General features: G+C 39.7%; 1 protein-coding gene across 5 annotated transcripts; it reads right to left on the reverse strand.

Moving 5' to 3' along the window:
* Positions 1-9743: 9743 nt before the first annotated feature.
* On the reverse strand, positions 9744-20594 carry LOC133088690 (zinc finger protein 684-like). 5 transcript variants are annotated; one of them, XM_061186726.1, is made up of 5 exons: positions 20476-20594; positions 19824-19932; positions 15997-16123; positions 15203-15298; positions 9744-10805 (listed from the first exon to the last, which is right to left on the reverse strand). In XM_061186726.1, exons 2-5 carry the CDS (start codon positions 19824-19826, stop codon positions 9880-9882), a joined length of 1152 nt encoding a protein of 383 aa, XP_061042709.1. In that variant the 5' UTR covers positions 19827-19932; positions 20476-20594; the 3' UTR covers positions 9744-9879. The 5 variants fall into 5 exon arrangements, with proteins under 5 accessions (XP_061042709.1, XP_061042705.1, XP_061042706.1 ...); XM_061186722.1 differs by having other exon boundaries at positions 15997-16141; XM_061186723.1 differs by having other exon boundaries at positions 15997-16141; positions 20472-20594.
* Between the last annotated feature and the right edge of the window lie 1596 nt (positions 20595-22190).

Consider the following 22190-nt stretch of genomic DNA (forward strand, 5'->3'; position numbering starts at 1 on the left):
AATCTTCTGGTTATATGAGGTTGTAGGGGTTATGGGGCAGGTCTGAGAAGATGGTTGAGGATGGAAAAGTCGGTTTGGTCACCCTTTAACAAGTCCTGGAAGCAGAGAAGTTGTCTGACCCCCAATTATTTGTGCCTCTTTTTACAATGTGGGGTACTTAATGCCTCACCTGTAAATCCTAGTTTCTATCCTAGGCTAAAGGACAAATCCCACTTAACATGTTAGAGTTACATAACATCCTGCACATGGATGTATCAAAAATTTAAACTATTCTCCCATTGTTGAAACTGTAGCTGTGGTAGTCAGCCCTATTCACAAATATTCTGGGTTCCCTCTTCTTTCCAGTACATGGTAGGATTGCAGTTTCCCATCCCTTGGAAGTTAGTGGTGACAATGTAACTTGTTTGGCTGCAAAATGAGTAGAAGTAATGTGTGCCACTTCCAAAAGGAATCTCTTAAGAGCCAATGCACAAATTGTCATGTTTCTTTTCCCTCTGCCCCAGAAATTGTAACGTTCATTGTGGCAAGCAGCCTCTAAAATGGCCCCCAATGATCCCCTTGTCCTGGTATTCAAGCCCTCGTAATCCCCTCTCCTTGAATGTGCACTGAACCTGGTGACTTGCTTCTAATGAATAGAATATGACAAAAGTGATGGGATATCAATTCCAAGATTAGGTTACAAAAAGACTCTGGCTTCCATCACGCTTGGCCTCTTTACCCTCCGCTGCTCCCTTAATCAGTTTAAGAGAAGCCAGCTGCTTTGCTGTGAGATGTCCACGTGGTGCCTGGAGAGGGCTGTGTGGTAAAGAGCTGATGTATCCTGCCTGGTAGGACCTGAGGCCTGCCAGCAGCCACATGAGTTAAGTTTGGAAATGGATTTTCTGAGGCCTGCCAATCATCACATAAGTGAACTTGGAAGCACGTCCTTCCCCCTGTTGAGGCTTGAGATGACTGTAGCCCCAGCAGACACCTTGATTGCAGTCTTTTTTTTTTTTTTAATGAAGTTTATTTATTTATCTAGGCCACGCAGCATGGCTTACAGGATTTTAGTTCCCCAACCAGAGATTGAACCCGAGCCCTCGGTGGTGAAAGCATAGAGTCCTAACCACTGGACCGCCAGGGAATTCCCGATTGCCGTCTTAAACTCCAGAGGATCCAGTGAAGCTATGCCCAGATTCCTGACCCACAGAAATTGCGACAAAATAAATTTTTGTTGTTTTAAGCCACTAAGTTCTGGAGTAATTTGCTATGCAGCAGCAGATAACAAATACATTCAAGATGGTTCCAGAGTGGGGCAACATGGAGCTGAGGCCCCAGCCTGTCCAGCCTGGGCAGGTATCATGGGTGAGAAACAAATCTTTGTACTTACAAGCCACTAAGTAGATTGGGGGGTTGGTTTAGTACTGCACTAACCTTTGCAAGTGTAAATAAGACAATGATAAACATCTTTGTACTGAAGTCATTTACTAAATTTCTAATCATTTCCTTAGGACAGATTCATAGAAATGGAATGGCTCATTTAACTGGTATGACAGGGACTTCCCTGGTGGCGCAGTGGTTAAAAATCTGCCTGCCAATGCAGGGGACACGGGTTCGGTCTCTGGTCTGGGAAGATTTCACATGCCGAGGAGCAACTAAGCCCGTGCGCCACGACTACTGAGCCTGCGCTCTAGAGCCCGCGAGCCACAACTACTGAGCCTGCATGCCACAACTACTGAAGCCTGCACACCTAGAGCCCGTGCTCCGCAACGAGAAGCCACCGCAATGAGAAGCCCGTGCACCACAACGAAGAGTAGCCCCCGCTCGCCACAACTAGAGAAAGCCTGCACGCAGCAACAAAGACCCAAGGCAGCCAAAAATAATAAATAAATAAATAAATAAATATATTAAGTAAATAAATAAGTAAATGGTATGACATTTTAAGACTTTTAATGCACATTACCAAATAATGGTCCAAAAAGTTATGTTGATTTACATTTCCACCACTGAGGGGTAGTTTGATTCACCAAGCCCTGACCAGTTTATTTACCTTTCAGTCATAACTTATGTGTTGATGAAAAAAACCTGTTCATTACCTCCTCCAAATTATCTTTTAAATATAATAGTTTCTATCTCCCGGTACCACGGTCTTGGTTCAGGCCTTCATCATTCCTTATGTGGCCTACTGCAGTATTCTACTCAATGGCCTTGCTTTCTGTGCCACTCAGCTTGCCTAAGTTATCCTTCAAAAAATAGTAACCTGCTCATTAGTCTCCTTAAACTACTTCAATGCCAACCCATGTATTAGTTATAATAGACTAAACTGCTGTAACAAATAGACCTTACAATGCATTGGCTCAGGAAAATAGAAGTCTATCTCTTCCTCATTTCACAGTCCGGGTAGGTGGTCCATGTTGGTGGGTAGCTCTTTTCTGTGTGGTCAATCAGCGACTATCTTAGTCCATTCTGGCTGCTATAAAAAAATACCACAGACTGGGAGGCTTATAAACAAGAGAAATTATTTCTCACAGTTCTGGGGGCTGGAAGTCTGAGATCAGGGTGCCAGCACGGTCGGGTGAGGGCCCTCTTCAGGGTGGCAGACTCCTTCTTACATGGTGGAAGGGGCTAGGAAGCTCTGTGGGGCCTCTTTTTTTTTTAAGGAAACATGAATAAATGCATTGACATACCATATTCACAATGGAAAGTACCAATATTATAAAGATGGCAGCTGTGCCCACATTAACTCCTAAATTCAGTTCCAATCAATAACTGAACAATGAAAACATTTTTCATCACAGACATTTTCAAACTTCACAAAAAAGAATAGTGTAATGAACTCCATGTACCCATCAACCAGCTTTGACAGTTATCAACATTTTGGCAATCCTGTTATAATTACAGGGATTTAAGGGGAAGCGTGTGTTATTTTCCTGGAGAATTTTAAATCAGGACCAGAAATCATCATGTCATTTTGCCGGTAATTACTATAGTTTGCATCACTAAGTACTTATTTTTTAAAGCCATAACTACTATTCTATTATCATACCTACACAAATGAATAGTTACTCCTTAATATCATCTAACTTTCCATCCACATTCAGATTTCTCAGGTTGTATCCAAAGATAGCTTTTTACAGTTGGTGTATTTGAATCAGGATGTAAACAGTCCTTACGTTGCATTTGCTTTTGTCCTTTAAGCCTCTTTGGCTGTGTAACAGCTTCCCTTCTTTTTATTTCCTGCAGTCTATTTGTTGTGTGTGCATGTGAAGGAAGGGATGTGGGTGGGTGTGTGTTCCAGTGGTAGGTGTGTGGGGCCTCTTTTATAAAGGCATTAATCCCAGTCATGAGGGCTCTGCCCTTATGACCTAATCCCTTCCCAAAGGCCACACCTCCTACTACTATCACCTTGGTTATTAGGTTTTCAACGTATGAATTTGGGGGCGGTGGGACACAAACGTTCAGACCATAGCAGTGACCCAGACTGACAGTGGCTCTGCCCTTTTCAACACACTGCTTCCAAAGTTGACACATTCCAGCCCCTCGAAGAGCACCTCCACTACTAAAACACCATGCTCTGTGGTCTGGACTCCAAGGCAATTGCCTCTTAACTGGTCTCCCTATTTGCCCTCTTGCCATCCCTACTATCCATTTCCCACACACAGTCAGAGAGAACTTTCCAAAAATAAACCAGACTATACCACTCTTCCGCTAAAAATCTTCAAAATCTTCAAAACCTTCCCATCACATTTAGAAGGAAATCTCACATAATCTGGCACCTGTCTAATGCACAAAACTCACCTTCACTTCTCTGCTCCAGCCACACTGGACTTCTTGCTGATTCTCCACAGGCCAGGCTCACTCTTGCCTCCAGACCCTTGCACAATCTTTCCAAGGCTCCCTCCTTCACTGCATTCAGGTCTCTATTTAAAAGTCTCCTCAGAGGACTTCCTTGGCCACTCCACCTTAGTTTCCTATGAATTCAATCACCTGACAGGTGTTTTTTTTTTTTTTTAATGTTTTACTTATCAATACCTGGGGTTATTATATATTTGTTTGATTATTGTTTTTTGAGTTGAGTGCTGGCATCATGCCTTTTTTTGCTCACTGCTATATAATCAGTATACAGTCAGAACTGGGGTCAGCTCTGGTTTGTTGCCTATTTTTTTCTTTTTTTTGGCCGCACTGCACAGCATGAGGAATCTTATTTCCCCAATCAGGGATGGAACCCGTGCCCCTTGCAGTGGAAGCATGGAGTCTTGACCACTGGACCGCCAGGGAAGTCCCCTGCTCACTGTTTTTGTAAATAGTTTTATTAGAACACAACCACACTCGTTCGTTTACGTGTCTATGGCTGCTTTCATGCTATAGCAGAGTAGTTGTAACAGAGACTGTATTGCCCACAAAAGCCTAAAATATTTAATATCTAGCCCTTTACAGAAAAAGTTTGCCAACTCCTGATCTATAGCAATTAATTAGGTTGTATCAGTTTTCTATTATTTGCTCAGTGGATCTTGTTCCATTCCTTTATTTTCCATCCTTTCTGTATGATTTTGCTTCAGTCTTCTTGTATGCAGTTTATACCTGGATTTTAAAAAACAATCTGGTAGTCTCTGAAAAAGTATGGATTTTTAAGGCCTTTCTGGTTAAAACAAGGAGGAATAAAGAGTATCTCTTTTACCATCTTGATTAAAATATATTGAAGACAGAGAACCCTGATGCAAGAGAAACAGCTGCTCTGATCTTAAAGATACTTTCTACTGCTGCTGTGCTATATGAAACGCCTTGCTCAAAAATCAGACTAAATCCCATCTCTGTCCAAAAGAAAGCAGTAACTGTTATACTAATTAAACACATTTACTACCTTCCTAGCTATAGTTAATTTCTAGACTTGAAAAAATTGAAGAAAAGTTTTTATAAGAGATAGTATTAGTTCATGAAATAATTTGACAATATCACCAATTTATCTTCTTTCTTGCTTCCTTTCTCCAGAAAGGCACCAGCTCTTTTGATTTGGGGTTAGGGAGAGCACCTGATTATCTACCTTTTGCAATGTAAGTTATAAGGTGCTTCTGACATATTTATAAAAAAAAAATAGAACGTTATTATTCCTTAGGAAAGGTGATTTAATCCATTTGCATTTATTGTGGTTAGTGATATACTTTGACACATTCCTGCTGTTTTATTTTTGCTTTCTACTTACCATGCCTTTCCTTCATTGCTTTGGTTTTTCTTTCCTATTGGATTTACAGCTCTCTTTATCCCTTTTTCTCTCTAGTGATTTGCGACCTAGTCTATTTTTCAGTGGTTTACTTTCAATTTTTAACATGCATATTCAACAAGGTATAAAGTTAGTATCTCTATCCTTTCCCAGATCAAGGATTTTATAACACTTTAGCCCTGATTCCTCTCACTTTTCCAAATTTATTCTCTAGAATATTCATTTTACCTTATTTCTAGCCCTCTCCCAAAGCAGTCATCATTTAAATTACTTACAACCAACATAAACTCAGCTTTACCAACTTGTTTACAACTTGTTTGTTCATCGATACTTCTTGCATCCTACTCTTCTCGGGTGGCTGATGTTAATGACGGTTTCTCAGGAAAATGAGATTTCAGGTGATATTTTCATCGAGATTTTTTTGGCTTTCTCTCTCTCTCTATATATATATATTTTTAATAAAAGCATTAAAAAATAAACCTATCTTCAAAGTGGAAAAAAATCAACCTAATGTCCGTGTATAAACACTTAAACAGAGAAAAAATAGCATATTTGAGTGTTCCTGTTAAGAGGAAAAAAGTTAAAGTAAAAATATCTCAAAGTGTAACATTCTTGAGGGAAGGTGGGTGTGAAAAAGGATAATCTGCTTACATTATGCATGACTATTTCAAACATTTTGGACAACTAGACAAAGGCACAGACTTCCAATGAAGAAAAATGGGCTTCTGTGGATTTAAGATATTTGACCTGAGTGTAAATAACATTTTGGTTTTCTTCCTGCCAAAATCATGTTCTGGGGTTGAGGTTATACAGGAAAAGAATGAAGTCAGTGGTAGAAAGCTCCCCACGTAGCAATTTTTATGTGTCCAGTACTAGAGTCCAGGTGTCAAAGAAGTCTGGAAATGTGAGAAAATAACTTTTTATTGTTCTTTTTTCAGATAAATGGTCATATCTCTAGCTTTAAATATAGAAGTACTTTGCCCACAAACATGTCTGAGGTTGAAAGAAAACATGTTAAACATATTATTTGAAAATATAACTAGTTATTGTTTGAAATGTTTTCTTGCAGCATTATTTACGATAGCCAAGACATGGAAGTAACCTAAGTGTCAATTGATGGATGAATGGATAAAGAAAATGTGGTATATACACAATGGAATATTACTCAGCCATAAAAAAGAAGGAAATCCTGCCATTTGCAACTACATGGATAGACCTGGAGGGCATTTTGCTAAGTGAAATAAGTCAGACAGAGAAAGACAAATACCATATAATCTCACTTATATGTAAAATAAACAAAACAAAACCCAAACCCACAGATTACAGAGAACAAATTGGTGGCTGCCAAGGGTTGGGAGTGGGGGCTGGGCAAAGTGGGAGAAGGGGGTCAAAAGGTACAAACTTTAAACTTCCAGTTATAAGATAAGTAAGTAATAGGGATGTAATGCACAGCATGGTTAATAGTTAATAATACTGTGTTGCATATTTGAAAGCTGCTGAGAGAGTAGATCTTAAAAGTTCTCATCACAAGAAAAAAATTTTAGTAACTGTGTGTGGTGACAGATTTTAACTAGACTTGTGGAGAACATTTTGCAATGTATACAAATACTGACTCATTATGTTGTACACCTGAGACAAATATGATGTTACATGTCAGTTATATCTCAACTTTTTAAAAAAGATAGGGAATTCCCTGGCGGTCCAGTGGTTAGGACTCTGCACTTTCACTTCTGAAAGCGTGGGTTCGATCCCTGGTCGGGGAACTAAGATCCCGCAAGCCACACCCAAAAAAAAAAAAAAGAAAAGAAAAGAAAAGAAAAAGAAAAGAAAGATAAATTGAGTAATATATTAAATATGTTCAAGAAAGTAAAACACTACAATAACTTGTGATCACAACAATCACCAACAACAGGGTCTTGGCAGATATAAGAGTCTTCCAATTATATGTAAATGTCTAGTACCCCTTATCCTATTTTATTCAATAAAAATGTATATGTTTTATTAAAAGAACTTCAAATTCACTTGACTTTAAAAATAATTTGTATATTTGATTATTATTAGACATGATTTTCTGCACATCTCACAAATGTGAGCTCTAGACCCATGAAATGCATTAGAATTAGTGAGATTCATGGTTTTGTTTTATTGCCTGACAATGACTTGGTTTAAATAGAAAAAAAATTTTTTTTTCTTTGTCTCAACTTTTTAAACACCTATTTAATTTTGTTTCATTATGGTTCATACTTAGCTAATTATTTTACTCTATTAATTAAGGGAACAAATAGTTTAACTCAGAGCTCAGATCATAATACCAAATACTCATTCTAGCAGCAATGAGACAGTCCCCACCCTCCAAGGGTGTCTGTCTTCTTGCTGTCTTAAACTTTATATTTGCTCAGATACTAATATTACTGCTAAAGCCAGGAGCTGAGAAAGAGCTAGGAGGGGAAGAGAAAATGTTAAATAAGGCAAAATGACGGCTTTAAAGGGAAGTGAGAGAAAAGGCAGTCAAAATTGAAAAAAGATCCCTGAGTTTATAATTAATTTACATATATACTTCTGTGGTTTGCCAAGTGATTTGGTGTGACTAACTAAGTTTAATTAGCATACAGTCTCAGAATGAAAACTCTGTAAGACAAGGCTTCACTTAGATTTGATGGATAGTCAGAAAATCACTCTCATTCACGTCTTTGTCATCATCACCCTGCAAAAATGTTAATGAGGGAAAACAATTCCAAGTTCACACATATAATCCCAAAACTTATGCTTGCAAGAGAAAACCTGATTTTGTGAATATAGGTTCAAGCTCAATGCAGTACCTAAGCTTCAACCAAGTCTGAAGAAAGGGCTTAAAGACTCATATTAGCAAGCAACATTTAAAGTGAAATACAGAATTTTCACTTAAATCATTGTGAGTTCATGTGTCTTTAAAGGGAATACACAGAATTTATGTAATGTCAAATTATAAAAGAGTTGCTAAGAAGTTCAAGGAAGCAGAAACACTTTTCAATATAGCTTGATATGATACCTATGGTAGTCACCTGGAAATTTCCAAACAAGCCTGAGATATCTCTGAATCGATTTCCTAAACAAAAAGGTAATAATTGATTTTAATAATAATATAGACAATTTAATTTTATTTTAATCAATAATATTGATTTTAATAATTTCCTTCCAGAAGTCTCACAAAGTATTATGACACCTAATTTTTCTAAACTAAGTACCCCAGTTATATACTGCTTTAGGTTCACTCCTACTTATGTAGCTGCTCCAGTAAAATAGGATGGCTTTTATTTATGACCATTTATCTGGAGAAATGCCTCTTTCCCTGTACTAAGTGCTTAGAGTAATACAGAACACAGCTGTTTTCTTTCTTCAGCGTCCAGTTAATAAGGATTAAATACACACACGCACACACACACACATGCACGCACACACGTTGTGCACAGAGAACAAAACATATTACACAATGTCCTCAGCTGAGCAGAGCAGAAGACTTCATAACTGTCCCTGACTATTATTTAAGAGGAGGCTCAAGAAGGCTCAGTAACAACTGCCGTAACTATTCATAAGTGCCACAAAATGGTTAGAGATCAAGTTCATAGCACTGACCTTCATCCTACATAATAAACCATATTATTTCATTTATATTTGGCAATTCTGGATATGGTGATTTTAGGCTTTGAAGAGACAATGATGGTGTTTACCAGAGATCTTTTTTTTTTTTTTTTTAATTTTTTAAAGCTTTCTTTTTTTTTTTTTAAAGTAGAGGGAAGGATTATTTATTTATTTATTTATTTATTTTTGGCTGTGTTGGGTCTTCGTTTCTGTCCGAGGGCTTTCTCTAGTTGCGGCGAGCGGGGGCCCCTCTTCATCGCGGTGTGCGGGCCTCTCACTGTCACGGCCTCTCCTGTTGTGGGACACAGGCTCCAGACGCGCAGGCTCAGTAGTTGTGGCTCATGGGCCTAGTTGCTCCACGGCATGTGGGATCTTCCCAGACCAGGGCTCGAACCCGTGTCCCCTGCATTGGCAGGCAGATTCTCAACCACTGTGCCACCAGGGAAGCCCTACCAGAGATCTTAATAGATATAATTTTAGAAGGGGTTTAAGTTTTATTTATACATTTTTTATTGTAGTAAAATGTACAGAACATAAAATGTACTATCTAAACCATTTTTAAGTGTACAATTCATTGGCATTAAGTACATTCACAATGTTGTGCAACCATCGTTATAACAGATATAATTTTGTATAATGTGCATAGCATATATTTCAAACCCACAGTTATACAAATTTCTAAAGCAATGCAGACATTTGTATAAATTGTGTAAAAATCATAAATCAGGGGCAGTGTACACATGCAATTATAGTCAGTCTGATGCCTTAATTATTCAATTTTTTCACAACTTCCTCAGTTTTACTGTAAAGTTGTCTGTAGCTCAAAATTTTCTGTAATCTTTTCAATAAAACTAGTAATATCACTTACAGAACATGAATTTCAGAACATGCTTTTCCACATTTATTCAACTGATAGAGTTTTTCTCATGATGAATTCTTTGCTGCTTCAGTAAAAGGCTAATTTTAAGTTTTCCCATATTTACAAAGCTCCCTTGTTTTTATGACTTCCTTGATGGAGAATGAGATGTGTCTTCCAGTTAAAAGATTTCCCACATGTGTTGCATTTATTTTGTTGCTCTGCTGTGAGTTGAGTAATGTTTAAGGAGATGTGATCTCTTGTTGAAGGCTTTGCCACATTCAGTGCACCCGTGGGGTTTCTCGCCTGTATGAATTCTCTGGTGCATGACCAACACTGATGAGTCTGCAAAGGCTTTGCCACATTCTCTGCATCGGTATGGTTTCTCGCCTGTATGGATTCTGGAGTGTTTATAAAGGGATGAACTGTACTTGAAGCTTTTCCCACACTCCTTACATTCAAATGAGTTCTCGGGTGTGTGCGATTTCACATGCTGAGTAAAGGAGGAGTTCCAGGTGAATGACTTCCCACATTGACCACATTCATAAGGCTTCTCTCCAGTGTGGAGTCTCTGATGGACCACGAGTTGTGCTTTATGCGTAAAAGCTTTCCCACAATCACTGCACACAAAGGGTCTCTCTCCACTATGAATTTTTTGATGAGCTGCAAGGTGTCCCTTACTGTTAAAGGCTTTCCCACAGTCACTGCATTCAAAGGTGTTTTTTTTCCTTGTATGCTTTTTTTCATGTCTAATGAGACGAGACTTCTTTTGGAAGGCTTTCCCACATTCACTGCACCCAAAGGTTTTTTTCCTTCTGTGCTTTTTTTCATGTCTAATAAGGCACAACTTGTTTTTGAAGGCTTTTCCACATTCCTTGTATTCATAAGAGTTTTCTCTGATATAACTTTTATTATAACTAAGAAAGTATAAGTTAGGTTGCAAACACTTTCCATTTGATTCACATTTATGTTGTTTTTGTCTTGAAGAAATAAAATTTATACTCAGATTACAATTTTGGACTGTCTCATTGGTCAGTGTTTTCTTGAAGGTGAACATACCTTGGTTCAAAAAATTGTCTTTGCTTCCTTCTCCTTCCTGTCCCTCTAGCTCATCATCAAGTAAGCAGATAACTTCTAAAAAGGAGTAAAATGAAACATTCTCAGTTACTCCTTCCAATATCATGTAATAGAAAGAAATTTTTAAAGTCTATGTTTTTGGGCAAGGATGCCTATTCTGACCACTTCTAGTCAACATAGTACTAAAGTCCTAGCTAGACCAATTAGGTAAGAAAAAGATACAAAAAACATCCAAATGGGGAAGGAAGAAGTAAAAGAATCTCTGTTCATTGATGACATGATCTTGTATTCAGAAAACCCTAAAGATTCCATGAAAAAACTGTTAGAACTAATAAATTCACCAAAGTTGTAGGATACAAAATCAACATACAAAAATCAGTTGTCTTTCTATACCTTAAAAGCAAACAATCTGAAAAGGAAATTAAGAAAACAATCCATTTACAATAGCATCAAAAAGAATAAAATAAACTTAACCAAGGAGATGAAAGACCTGTACACTGACAACTACAAAACACTTCTGAAAGAGATTAAAGAAAACACAAATAAATGCAAAGACATTTTCCATTTTCTGTGTTCATGGACTATTGTTAAAATGTCCCAAATGTACCCAAATGTATCTACAGATTCAGTGCAATCCAAGTGGAATTTTTTGCAGAATTTGAAAAAGCAATTCTAGGGGCCTTCCCTGGTGGTGCAGTGGTTAAGAATCCTCCTGCCGGGACTTACCTGGTGGCACAATGGTTAAGAATCCGCCTGCCAATGCAGGGGACACGTGTTCAAGCCCTGGTCTGGGAAGATCCCACATGCTGCGGAGCAACTAAGCCCGTGCGCCACAAGTACTGAGCCTGCACTCTGGAGCCCGCGAGCCACAACTACTGAGCCTGCATGCCACAACTACTGAAGCCCATGAACCTAGAGCCCATGCTCTGCAACAAGAGGAGACACCACAATAATAAGTCCATGCACCACAACGAAGAGTAGCCCCCATTCACCGCAACTAGAGAAAGCCCGTGCACAGCAATGAAGACCCAATGCAGCCAAAAATCAATAAATAAAATAAATAAATTTATATATATATAAAAAAGAAGAATCCACCTGCCAATGCAGGGGACAAGGGTTCGAGCCCCTTGTCTGGGAGGATCCCACATGCTGCAGAGCAACTAAGCCTGTGTGCCACAATTACTAAACCTGCACTCTAGACCCCACAAGCCACAACTACTGAGCTCGTGTGCCACAACTACTGAAGCCCACATGCCTGGAGCCCGTGCTCTGCAACAAGAGGAGCCACCCCAATGAGAAGCCTGCGCACCGCAACAAAGAGTAGCCCCCACTCGCCGCAAATAGAGAAGAGCCCACGCACAGCAACGAAGACCCAATGCAGCCAAAAATAAATTTAAAAATAAATTAATTAACTAAAAAAAAAAAAAAAAGAAAAAGCAATTCTAAAATTCGTATGGAACCACGAAGGACTCCCAAGAGCCAAAATAATCTTGAGAAAGAACAAAGCAGCAGGCCTCACATTTCCTGTCTTGAAACCACATCACAAAGTTACAGTAATCAAAACTGTACTTTATGGTACTGGCATAAAGACAGACATATAGACCAATGGAAAAGAATAGAGAGCCCAGAAATAAGCCCACGCATATATGGTCTTCAAGAAGTGTGCCAAGACAACACAATTAGGAAAGAATAGTTTCTTCAACAAATAGTGCTGGGAAAACCAGATACCCACATGTAAAAGAGTGAAATTGGACCCCAATCTTACACCACACACAAAAATCAACTCAAAATGTATTAAAGATCTGAAACTATAAAACTCCTAGAAGAAAAGATAGGGGAAAACTTCAGAATATTGGTGCTCACAATGATTTCTTGGATAGGGAACCAAAAGCACTGACAACAAGAGCAAAAATAGACAAGTGGTACTACAGCAAACTAAAAAGTTTCTGTTAAGAAAAGGAAACAATTAATAGAGTGAAAAGGCAACCTACAGAATGGGAAAAAATATTTTAAAAACATATATTAGATAAGTCGTTAATATCCAAAATATATAAGGAACCCTTACAACTCAATAGCAAAAAACGGGCAAAGAACTTTAATAGACATTTCTCCAAAGGAGACATACAAATGGTCAACAGGTATATGAAAAGATGCTCAACATCACTAATCATCAGGGAAATGCAAATCAAAACCACAATAAGATATCACCTCACACCTGTTAGGATGTCCGTTATTAAAAAACAAAAAAAAAAATAACAAGTGTTGGCAAGAATGTGGAGAAATTAGAACCCTGGTGCACTGTTGGCGTGCATGTAAAATGGTACAGCCACTATGGAAAACGGTATGGAGTTTCCTCAAAATATCAAAAATTGAACCACCATATGATCCAGCAATCCCACTTCTGGGTATTTATCAAAAAAATTGAAAACAGGATTTCCTAGAGATATTAGCACTCCTGTGCTCACTGCAGCATTATTCACAATAGCCAAGAGTTGGAAACAATCTAAATGTCCACTGACAGATGAATGGATAAAGGAAATATGGTATATACATACTTTAAAAAAGAAGGAAATCCTTCATATGCTACAACATGGATGAACCTCAAGGACATTAGGCTAAGTGAAATCAGTCAGTCACAGAAGGACAAAAACTGCATGATAGCACTTACATAAGGTATTTAAAATAGTCAAACCTATATAAGCAGAAAGTAGAGTAGTGGTTGCCAGGGGCAGGGAGGAGTGGGAAATGGCGAGTTGTTCAACGGGTTTAGAGTTTCAGTCCTGCAAGATGAGGAAGTTCTAGAGATCCCCTGTACACCAATGTGTATACAGTTAACAATATTGTACTATACACTTAAAAGTTTGCCAATGAGGGTAAGTTTCATATTATGCTTTTTTTTTTTTTACCACACACATGCAAAAAGTCTCTGGTTTCACGTCTAGTCTCCCATTCTGGACTACAAAACAAAAAAGAAATCTGTATTTGTCCTGCTCTGGGCATTAAGAAGAAACTGCTGAAATGGAGGCTTCCGGAAAACAATAATGAGAACAAGTAGCTTTTTCTATTTATAAATATGACTTTCCATTCTGTGAAAGACGGTAAGATAGGCACAAAGTAATGTTATAACAATGACAAAGAAAGTTAAAAAGGGCTCTTAACAAGGATGCAGAGTAGCTCTGAGAATGGGGAATGCCATTTCAGAGGAGTGAATGAGTAGGGTAACCAGGGGAACAAGGAGATAAAGGAATTCTGAGAAATGAGAAGAGCTAGATTGGGTTGGGGAAATTTGACCAGAGTCAAAATCTACAACATCTAAGAATTAAGTTATCCTGTTAGGATGCTCCCGAGTCTCTTTCACACATTTCTCCTTCTCCTTCCTCATCCTGCACACAACCACAAAAGAACTGTCAAGCCATTAACTCCCTTTTACCTATAGGCACTTTCCTATATCCTCTCTAGCCACCCAAGCCACAGTTGAGGCCTATTTGTAGAAAGTTCTCCAACTCCACTTCTAGCTAGGATTCATTCTCCAATGCCTACACATACCCAGGAACACAGAGGCTCAGCAGAATGTTGAAAAGAGACCAGATGTCAATTCTTTTGCTTCTATCATCAGTTATTTCTACTACTTGATAAGAATTTTTCCTGATAAATAATCCTATTTTTTTATAACCTCTTTCAACCTTCCAGATGTACTAGCCTCCAAAACTCTGCTTTGCCCCTGACACCACACTCTTTAACTCAAATTTCGCATTCTGGTTTCCACACATACAGATTCCATTATTTCTGGGGATCTGAACCATAAGACTCCTAGGCTTTACCAACTTTTGCCTTTATATACTGTGTGGTTAAGAAAGTTAACTCTGACTACTGTTACTATGGTGCCACACCATATCCAAAACAACATCATCACTGCTCAAAACCCTACAAATGCTAAGTCCACTGATATAATAATGTTAGGGAAAACGGAGGGGAAGCCAATTCTTCACTGTTTCTGAGATTGCCTTCCATCAAGGGAGAATCTTATTAGTGTAACAATTTGGACTCTTACCTCATTCCTTATTTCTCAAATAAACACAATCTGATTACATTATTAGAAATAGATGTATGGAAAGATCGGCCATGATGTTGAGGAGGGAAGAATGAGAATTCTAGGAACTGAGAGAACCAACAAGCACTTCGACGGAACAGGCAGCGTGAGGAGCCAGAGCAGAGAGGAAGGACATCCTCCCACACAAGAGCTGAGAAACAGAAAGAGCAGCCACGTGGAAGAGTGGAAGTGAAGGTGCCATCTGGGGATCTGAGGATGCTGTGTCAGGTGTACCCAGTCACTTTCAAAGGTGTGTGGTTTTAAGAGGTGCTTCCTGAAAAGTATTTCAGAGGTGCCTGTCCCTCACTCACCAACTGAGATCTCAGTTCCAGAGACTCCCATCTACCTGCTTTCTCTGACTCACCTGGAGAGCGCCAATGTGGGTTCTCTCCCTCCACCATCCATGGCTCTTGTCCTTGCTCCACCTTGAAGATCACTTTTGTTTTGGTGACTGGACACCCTGTTCATGGGAAACAACACAGAACTGGGGACAAAGTGCTAGGAACAAATGACTACCTCACAATTCGGGTTTGCCTCCTGGAGTCTTAGGGCCTGTGAAGATAACAAACAAGCTTTAGAACAGAAAAGACCCTTCTTCATTTGGGAGGCAGAAGCATTAAACATACTACCTGATCCCCAAAGGGGATTATGAATCTTTGACCGGACTAAGCTGGTGGCGCAGTGGTTAAGAATCCACCTGCCAATGCAGGGGACATGGGTTCGAGCCCTGGTCCTGGAAGATCCCACATGCCGAGGAGCAACGAGGCACGTGCACCACAACTACCAAGCCTGCTCTCTAGAGCTCGCAGCCATAACTACTGAGCCCATGTGCCACAACTACTGAAGCCCACGCGCCTAGAGCCCGTGCTCCGCAACAAGAGAAGCCACCGCAATGAGAAGCCCATGCACCGCAACGAAGAGTAGCCGCCGCTCGCCACAACTAGAGAAAGCGAAAGCCCACACGCAGCAAAGAAGACCCAACACGGCCATAAATAAACAAACAAACTAACAGAAATAGCAAAAAAAAGAAAAAGATTCTTTGACCACTAAAATTCAGGGTCAAACTTACTAATGCTTCAGAATGTTCACAGGTTTCTCAAGTCTTAAAGGAAGGGTACTATTAGTATATCCTGAGTTACACAGGGAAGTTGTCCTTACCCACTGAGATGAGGTTTCTAAAGTTCTCCAGCATCACATCCCAATACAGCTTCCTCTGAGCACATCCCAGCAGCTGCCACTCCTCCAGGGTGAAGTCCACGGCCACATCCTGGAATGTCACTGATCCCTGTAATAGTACATTCATCTTCGACCTGAAGTGAGCACCACTGGGGCACGTGGAGGGGATTCAGAGCAATTCCTCTAATTATGTTCATATGTTCAGAGTTTGCAGTAAGTTACCTAGAATAACTAAAAACTATGTACTTGATTTAGAATTAAAATTTGTGATAGAAGAAAATCATATTAAAACTGTCCCACTATATACATATACACACATACGTATATATACATACATATACGTACATATATATGGAGAGAGGGAGAGGAAGGGAAGGAATAAGATAATACTAAGTTCACTGAGCATTGTTTTGGCCTCATGTATTCTGCTTACACAAAGGGACACTGAAAAACAGTTATATGAAAACGGCTACTCATTTATGACAAATCATCAAATTTTTTTCATTCACAATAAGTGCCAGGAAAATCTTTATCTATGGAATTGTTATACCTTATTCTCTAGGACATGGCCAATAACTTCACTGATTGGGTATCCTGTTTTTATGACTGCCAAGATTAAGCATAAATTTGCATCTCAACATTACAAAGTATGTGCAGACCCTAAGGCCTCCATATCAATTTTCTAATTTTTCTTCAATTTAAATTTCAATCTATATTTTTCCCATTTATATTCTTACCTATTAATACTTTTCCACTTTAATATATGGAGTCTTACAAGTCACTTCAAATTCACCAGAAAGCAAAGTGGAATTTGAATGAATAAATGGATGGATAGACGTATGGATGGATGGATATCTTGCCTGGAAGTTGGTCGCTTTCTGCGGCTCATGAGAAAGGACACCGATCTACGAAAACAAGACAGGGGGAGTCCCCTGCCTTTCCAGCCTAGAAATAAGTACCCGTATGCCAGCTACAAAAAAGGCTACTGGGGGAAGAATGACCTTTCAAACAAGCAGGGAAGTCCATGTTATAGAAAGACCAACTTGTCCACTTTTAATACTGATATGATCACAGGAAACTTGGATAAGGATGGTCTCTCTTGGGTAGATGTATACATTTCTGCCCATTGATCTACTACAATTTATTGTTAATTTCTGATCTAGTGTTTCTTTTCTCCCAGAAACTTATCCCAAAGAAATAAAAATTGATGGATATGAAGATTAAAAGCCTGAGTTCTGGAGCCAGGCAACTGAGTTCAAATTCAGCTACTCCACTTACTAGCAGCAATGACCCTGAGAAAGTTACTTAACTACTCTATACCTCAGTTTTCTTATCTGCAAAACGCTGATGATAATAGTACACACATCATAGGATTTTTACGAGGATTAAATAAGTGAATACATGGAAACCACTCAGAACAATATGTGGTAAGCACTCAATAAGTCTGTGACTATTTTTAAAAATAAAAAAGGGGAGAAAGGGAGAGATGACAAATAATGTCTTTATATCATTGCTTATAATATGAAAACACAGACAATAGCTTAAATGTCCATTAATAGAGTGTTGATTTAGAAAAAAAGATGATAGCTTAAATGTCCATTAACAGTGTTGATTTAAAAAAAAAGATGCTGTAGAAAGATACTGCTTTGGAAAGAGGTTCCATTTATATTTGTAGGTGAAAAAAGTACGTTAAAATATATAACATGATCCTCCCCTCCCCTTTTAAAAGAATATGCACGCAGATACAGAGACACACAAGCTTGGTGGTCTCTGCAAATAAATAATAGCTATTTACCAAAATGTAAATAACTGTTATTTAGGGTTGTAAAGACAGCAGAATCATATGTAACTTCTATTTTATTTTTTTACATATTTGTACTTTCTAAATGTTTATAATGTATTATTTTTTCAAATATATACATATACACATACATGTAAATATATACAGTTTAAAAATATACATATAAAATTTAAACAAAGGTCTGTAACGCCCTACAACATCTTGGTTCCACCTCTTCTAACCTCATCTACTTCAATCCTTCAAGCACCCTCCTATAGTCACTCTGATCAGACATTCAGCTTTCTTGCTCTTCCTCCAAAATACCAAGGATGATTACTCAGGATCTCTGCACATCTCTTCTGTCTGGGCTGTTTTCCCCCGGGAAAAATCGAGATACTGCACAGCTCACTCTCTAAATTCCTTCAGGTCTCTGTTTACAGGTCACTTAGCAGCGAGGCTTTTCTTGACAACCTCAGATAAAAGAGCTTCCTCCCTCACAGTCACCACCACTCTGTACACCCTTACTCTGTCTTTTTCTCCATTGCACCTATTATCAAATGACAGATTGTGTATCTGTTTATTTGGTTTTTGTTTCTCTACCTCCATGAAAAACATAGATTCTGTTTTGCTCACTGTGGTACACCAAATACCAGAATGGTGTTTGGTCCACAACAGACACTCAGCAAATATTTGCTGAATGAATCAAACTCCTTGTTACATGTTTTCAAAAGAAACTTATTAAGCAACTTTGGTCCAACTGAACTGTGATGCAGAGGACTTCCTTGGCAGGCCAGTGGTTAAGACTCCGCGCTTCCACTGCAGGGGGCACCGGTTCAATCCCTGGGCAGGGAACTAAGATCCTGCATGCCGCTGCGGTGCGGCAAAACTTTTTTTTATTTTTTTTATTTTTGGCTGTGCTAGGTCTTCGTTGCTGCCCGTGGGCTTTCTCTAGTTGTGGCAAGTGGGGGCTACTCTTCATTGCAGTGCACGGGCTTCTCATTGCGGTGGCTTCTCTTGTTGCAGAGCACGGGCTCTAGGCGCACAGGCTTCAGTAGTTGTGGCACAGGGGCTCAGTAGTTGTGGCGCAAGGGCTTAGTTGCTCCGCGGCATGTGGGGTCTTCCCGGACCAGGGCTCGAACCCGTGTCCCCTGTATTGGCAGGCGGATTCTTAACCACTGCGCCACCAGGTAAGTCCCGTGGCAAAACTTTTGAACTGTGATGCAGGAGAAAGAACAGTCTGGGAATTGAAGACTGGATTTCAGGCCTGACTCAGCCACTAACAAGCTGTGGGACTCTAGCACTCAATTGCCATCTCCTTAAAATGAAGAAGCAGACCAGAAGACTCCTAAAAGTCCTTCTAGCACCATGAGGCTGTGATTACTCTGTAAACTAGTTCTGCATTTAGGTAAGGGGAGAAAGGAAATCAGCGTAACCCCAAAGGGCAAATATGACAACTAAAATAGTAAGGAGCCAGCTTAATTGTGAAGGAAGCAATAAGGAAGGGAACGCACTGGTGTGAATGTGTGTTTGTGAGAGCCTGAGAGAGAGAGAAAGAGAGAAGGGGAATGAATAAATGAAAATAAGGAAATTTGGGTAAAATGGCACTGAGTTTGAATACTCCCTCCTCCACTAACTAGCTGTGTGATTTAGCAAAGAAGCAGAATTTCTTCTGTAGTAGCTCTTGATTCTTCTTTCCCTTGACCATACCCTCATTCTCCTCCTGTGAGTTTCATTTTCCTGTGGAGCCTGACCCATAAACCTAAACTCATTTTCTGTAATTCTCACCTCTCTCCTCAAACATTTGGGGCAACACCTCCATAAACACAGTCCTTGATGGTACTTACATGTAATGCCATGAGTCAAGCCCTACTCTCACTAGATAGTAGAGACAGAAGTTGATTCTTGTCTCAACTGAAATGGGGTAAAAAAGTCACAGGTCAGGAGAGCCTCTTCCCGGGGTTAATCTGATGGAGAAGCAACACTCCTTCAACGAGAACCTTCACGTTGGGCCGCGATTCTTTAAACTCACCATCCTGTGGCCCTAGGTTGGCTTTTTGTAGATTTTAACCAGGGCCGCTGGAAACTGAAACAGGCAGGAATACGCAAGAGGGACCCTCAGGTTCAATTACACAGTCTTCCTGCAGAGACACCAAGAGTTCTCTCAGTAACAATGATCAAAAGTTGAAGTTCATTTAGCATTCACTCCTCAAGAAGAATACAAACTAACTCTTTGTTTTAGGCAAAGTACTAAGTTGCAAAAATAATGAAATTTGGGTAAAAGGGCACTGAGTTTGAATACTCGCTCCTCCACTAACTAGCTGTGTGATTTGAAGCAGCTTCACACCTCCCTGTAAAACGATGAGTACACTTACAAAGTCATCGTGATAAACAAATGCCAATACTTTAAAATAATGTGCTTAACAGTGCCTGGCACTGGCTGTATTGGTTCTCTTCCCCGCCGCTTTGAAGGGGTTTACTGCCTTCGGCGAGTCAAAAATCTTGTGGAATGAGATGAGTTACGGTTCAACGCACAGGCGGGGGCTCCCTACGCGGTCCACACTACCTACAACACAGCAACGCAGACTGGCCCGCCGCGCCCCTGCCAGACCTGGGCAGAAAGGAGCCCAGCCCTTACTCGGCTTCCTCTGAGCCAAATGCCCCCGCGCATAGGAGTTACCTACAATTTTGCTTTCTTCACATGAACTGAGAAGCCGGTCTCTGCTCTCCACCTGTCCCTCAAGCCTTTCTGGCTCACCCGCCGCTCAGTACTGAAACACGTGGAAGAACGCAAACACTTCCTGAGGTCCCCACTGCGCGTGTGCGGAAGTAGCGACGCACCCAGACCCTCCCCCCAGGGTTCTCTGGGGAAATCCACCAGAGACTACATTTCCCATACGGCTCCTGGAGTTTATGTCCGGAAGGCCTCAGGGATTTCCTCTTCATCTAGCGGAGATTTCTAGTACGTGACATATAGAAAACATATGCCATATAGACGTGGTAAATAGAAAACAGTAATTTATTTAAAGGAAGAGTTTCTTCTTTCATTTTATTTTTAAAAAGAATTAAACTTAGTAACACTGTAATAACATATCATCTGTAAATAGTTTTAAAATCTAAACTATGTAAATTAATGTATTAGATCCCTGTTAAAAAGGTTTTTAGTTTCAGACAGCTTAGTTATGAGTACGTTTCAAAGCTTTATTACAATCTAGCTGTAAGGGAACAGCAAGAGGGCAATTTCAAGTTTCACTCAGGGAAAAGAGTTTATATAGGAAAAGAGAAGGGTTACATAATCGCTGGCGAGCTATAAAAATGAGAGTGTATCTAACAGGCATCAGGTTGGGTGGATAACTAGTTTCTATAACAAGTCTTAATTCCATTAAAGTCATTTAGAAATTGCGTATCAGGAATGATCATTTTTTCCCAGAAGGAAGTCATGAATTATAGTATGCAAAAAAAAAACCCTTTACCCAGACGAGGTTTGGGACAATTTCTCTTCTATAGGTTTCTTCAGACCTTTCTCCTCCACCCCTCAGCCCCAGCTCTCTCTCTCTTTTTTTTAAAATTATTTATTAATTTATTTATGGCTGCATAGGGTCTTAGTTGCAGCACATGGGATCTTTCATTGCGGTATTCGGGCTTCTCTCTAGTTGTGGCCCACAGGCTCAGTAGTTGTGGCACATGGGCTTAGTTGCCCCGTGGCATGTGGGATCTTAGTTCCCTGACCAGGGATCAAACCCACGCCCCCTGCATTGGAAGGCAGATTCTTAACCACTGGACCACCAGAGAAGTCCCTTTTTTTTCTTTTTTTTTAATGTGTGTATACTGTCAGGCCTTATCGTAAGCATATATCTAATATTCATTCAACAAAAACATGTTGCCTGAGTTCCTGTTATATACCAGACATTGATTTGGGTATGGAGTAGTGAGCAAAACAGACAAAAATGCCTGCCTCGTGGAGCTAATGTTCTATTTTATTAGATACTGATAAATGCTATGGAGAAAAATAGTGCAATGAAAGGGGATAGGCAGTAGTGGAGGGCTGCAGTTTTAAACAGAGTAGTCCAGGAAGGCCTCTCTTAGGAGATATTTGAGCAAAGACCTGAAGGAAATGAAGTTGCAAACTCATGCCAGATGAAAAAGGGTTTTAGGTAGAGGGAACAGCAAGAGCAAAGACCTGAAGCAGAAAGTGCCAAACACATTTAAAGAACAACAAGGAGGGCCATGTACCTGGAGAAGGGAGAATAATAAAGAGGTAAGGAGGGGTGAGGGCCCAGACTGTGGAGGGACTTGTAATCAATGTAAGGACTTCAGCTTTTCCTCTGAGTGAAAATAGAGGCTTCTGGAGAATTTTGAGCAGAGGAGTGGCATGGTCTGACTCAAGTTTTAATATGAT

The sequence above is a fragment of the Eubalaena glacialis genome, chromosome 3, assembly GCF_028564815.1.
Source record: "Eubalaena glacialis isolate mEubGla1 chromosome 3, mEubGla1.1.hap2.+ XY, whole genome shotgun sequence".
Classification (NCBI taxonomy): Eukaryota; Metazoa; Chordata; class Mammalia; order Artiodactyla; family Balaenidae; genus Eubalaena; species Eubalaena glacialis.

Coding starts and splice junctions, on each gene's coding strand:
- LOC133088690 (XM_061186722.1), bottom strand. Junction 15,299..15,996: donor TAGAAACCTCATCTCAGTGG/GTAAGGACAACT, acceptor TCCCATGAACAG/GGTGTCCAGTCACCAAAACA. Junction 10,806..15,202: donor CCCACATTGGCGCTCTCCAG/GTGAGTCAGAGA, acceptor ACTCCTTTTTAG/AAGTTATCTGCTTACTTGAT.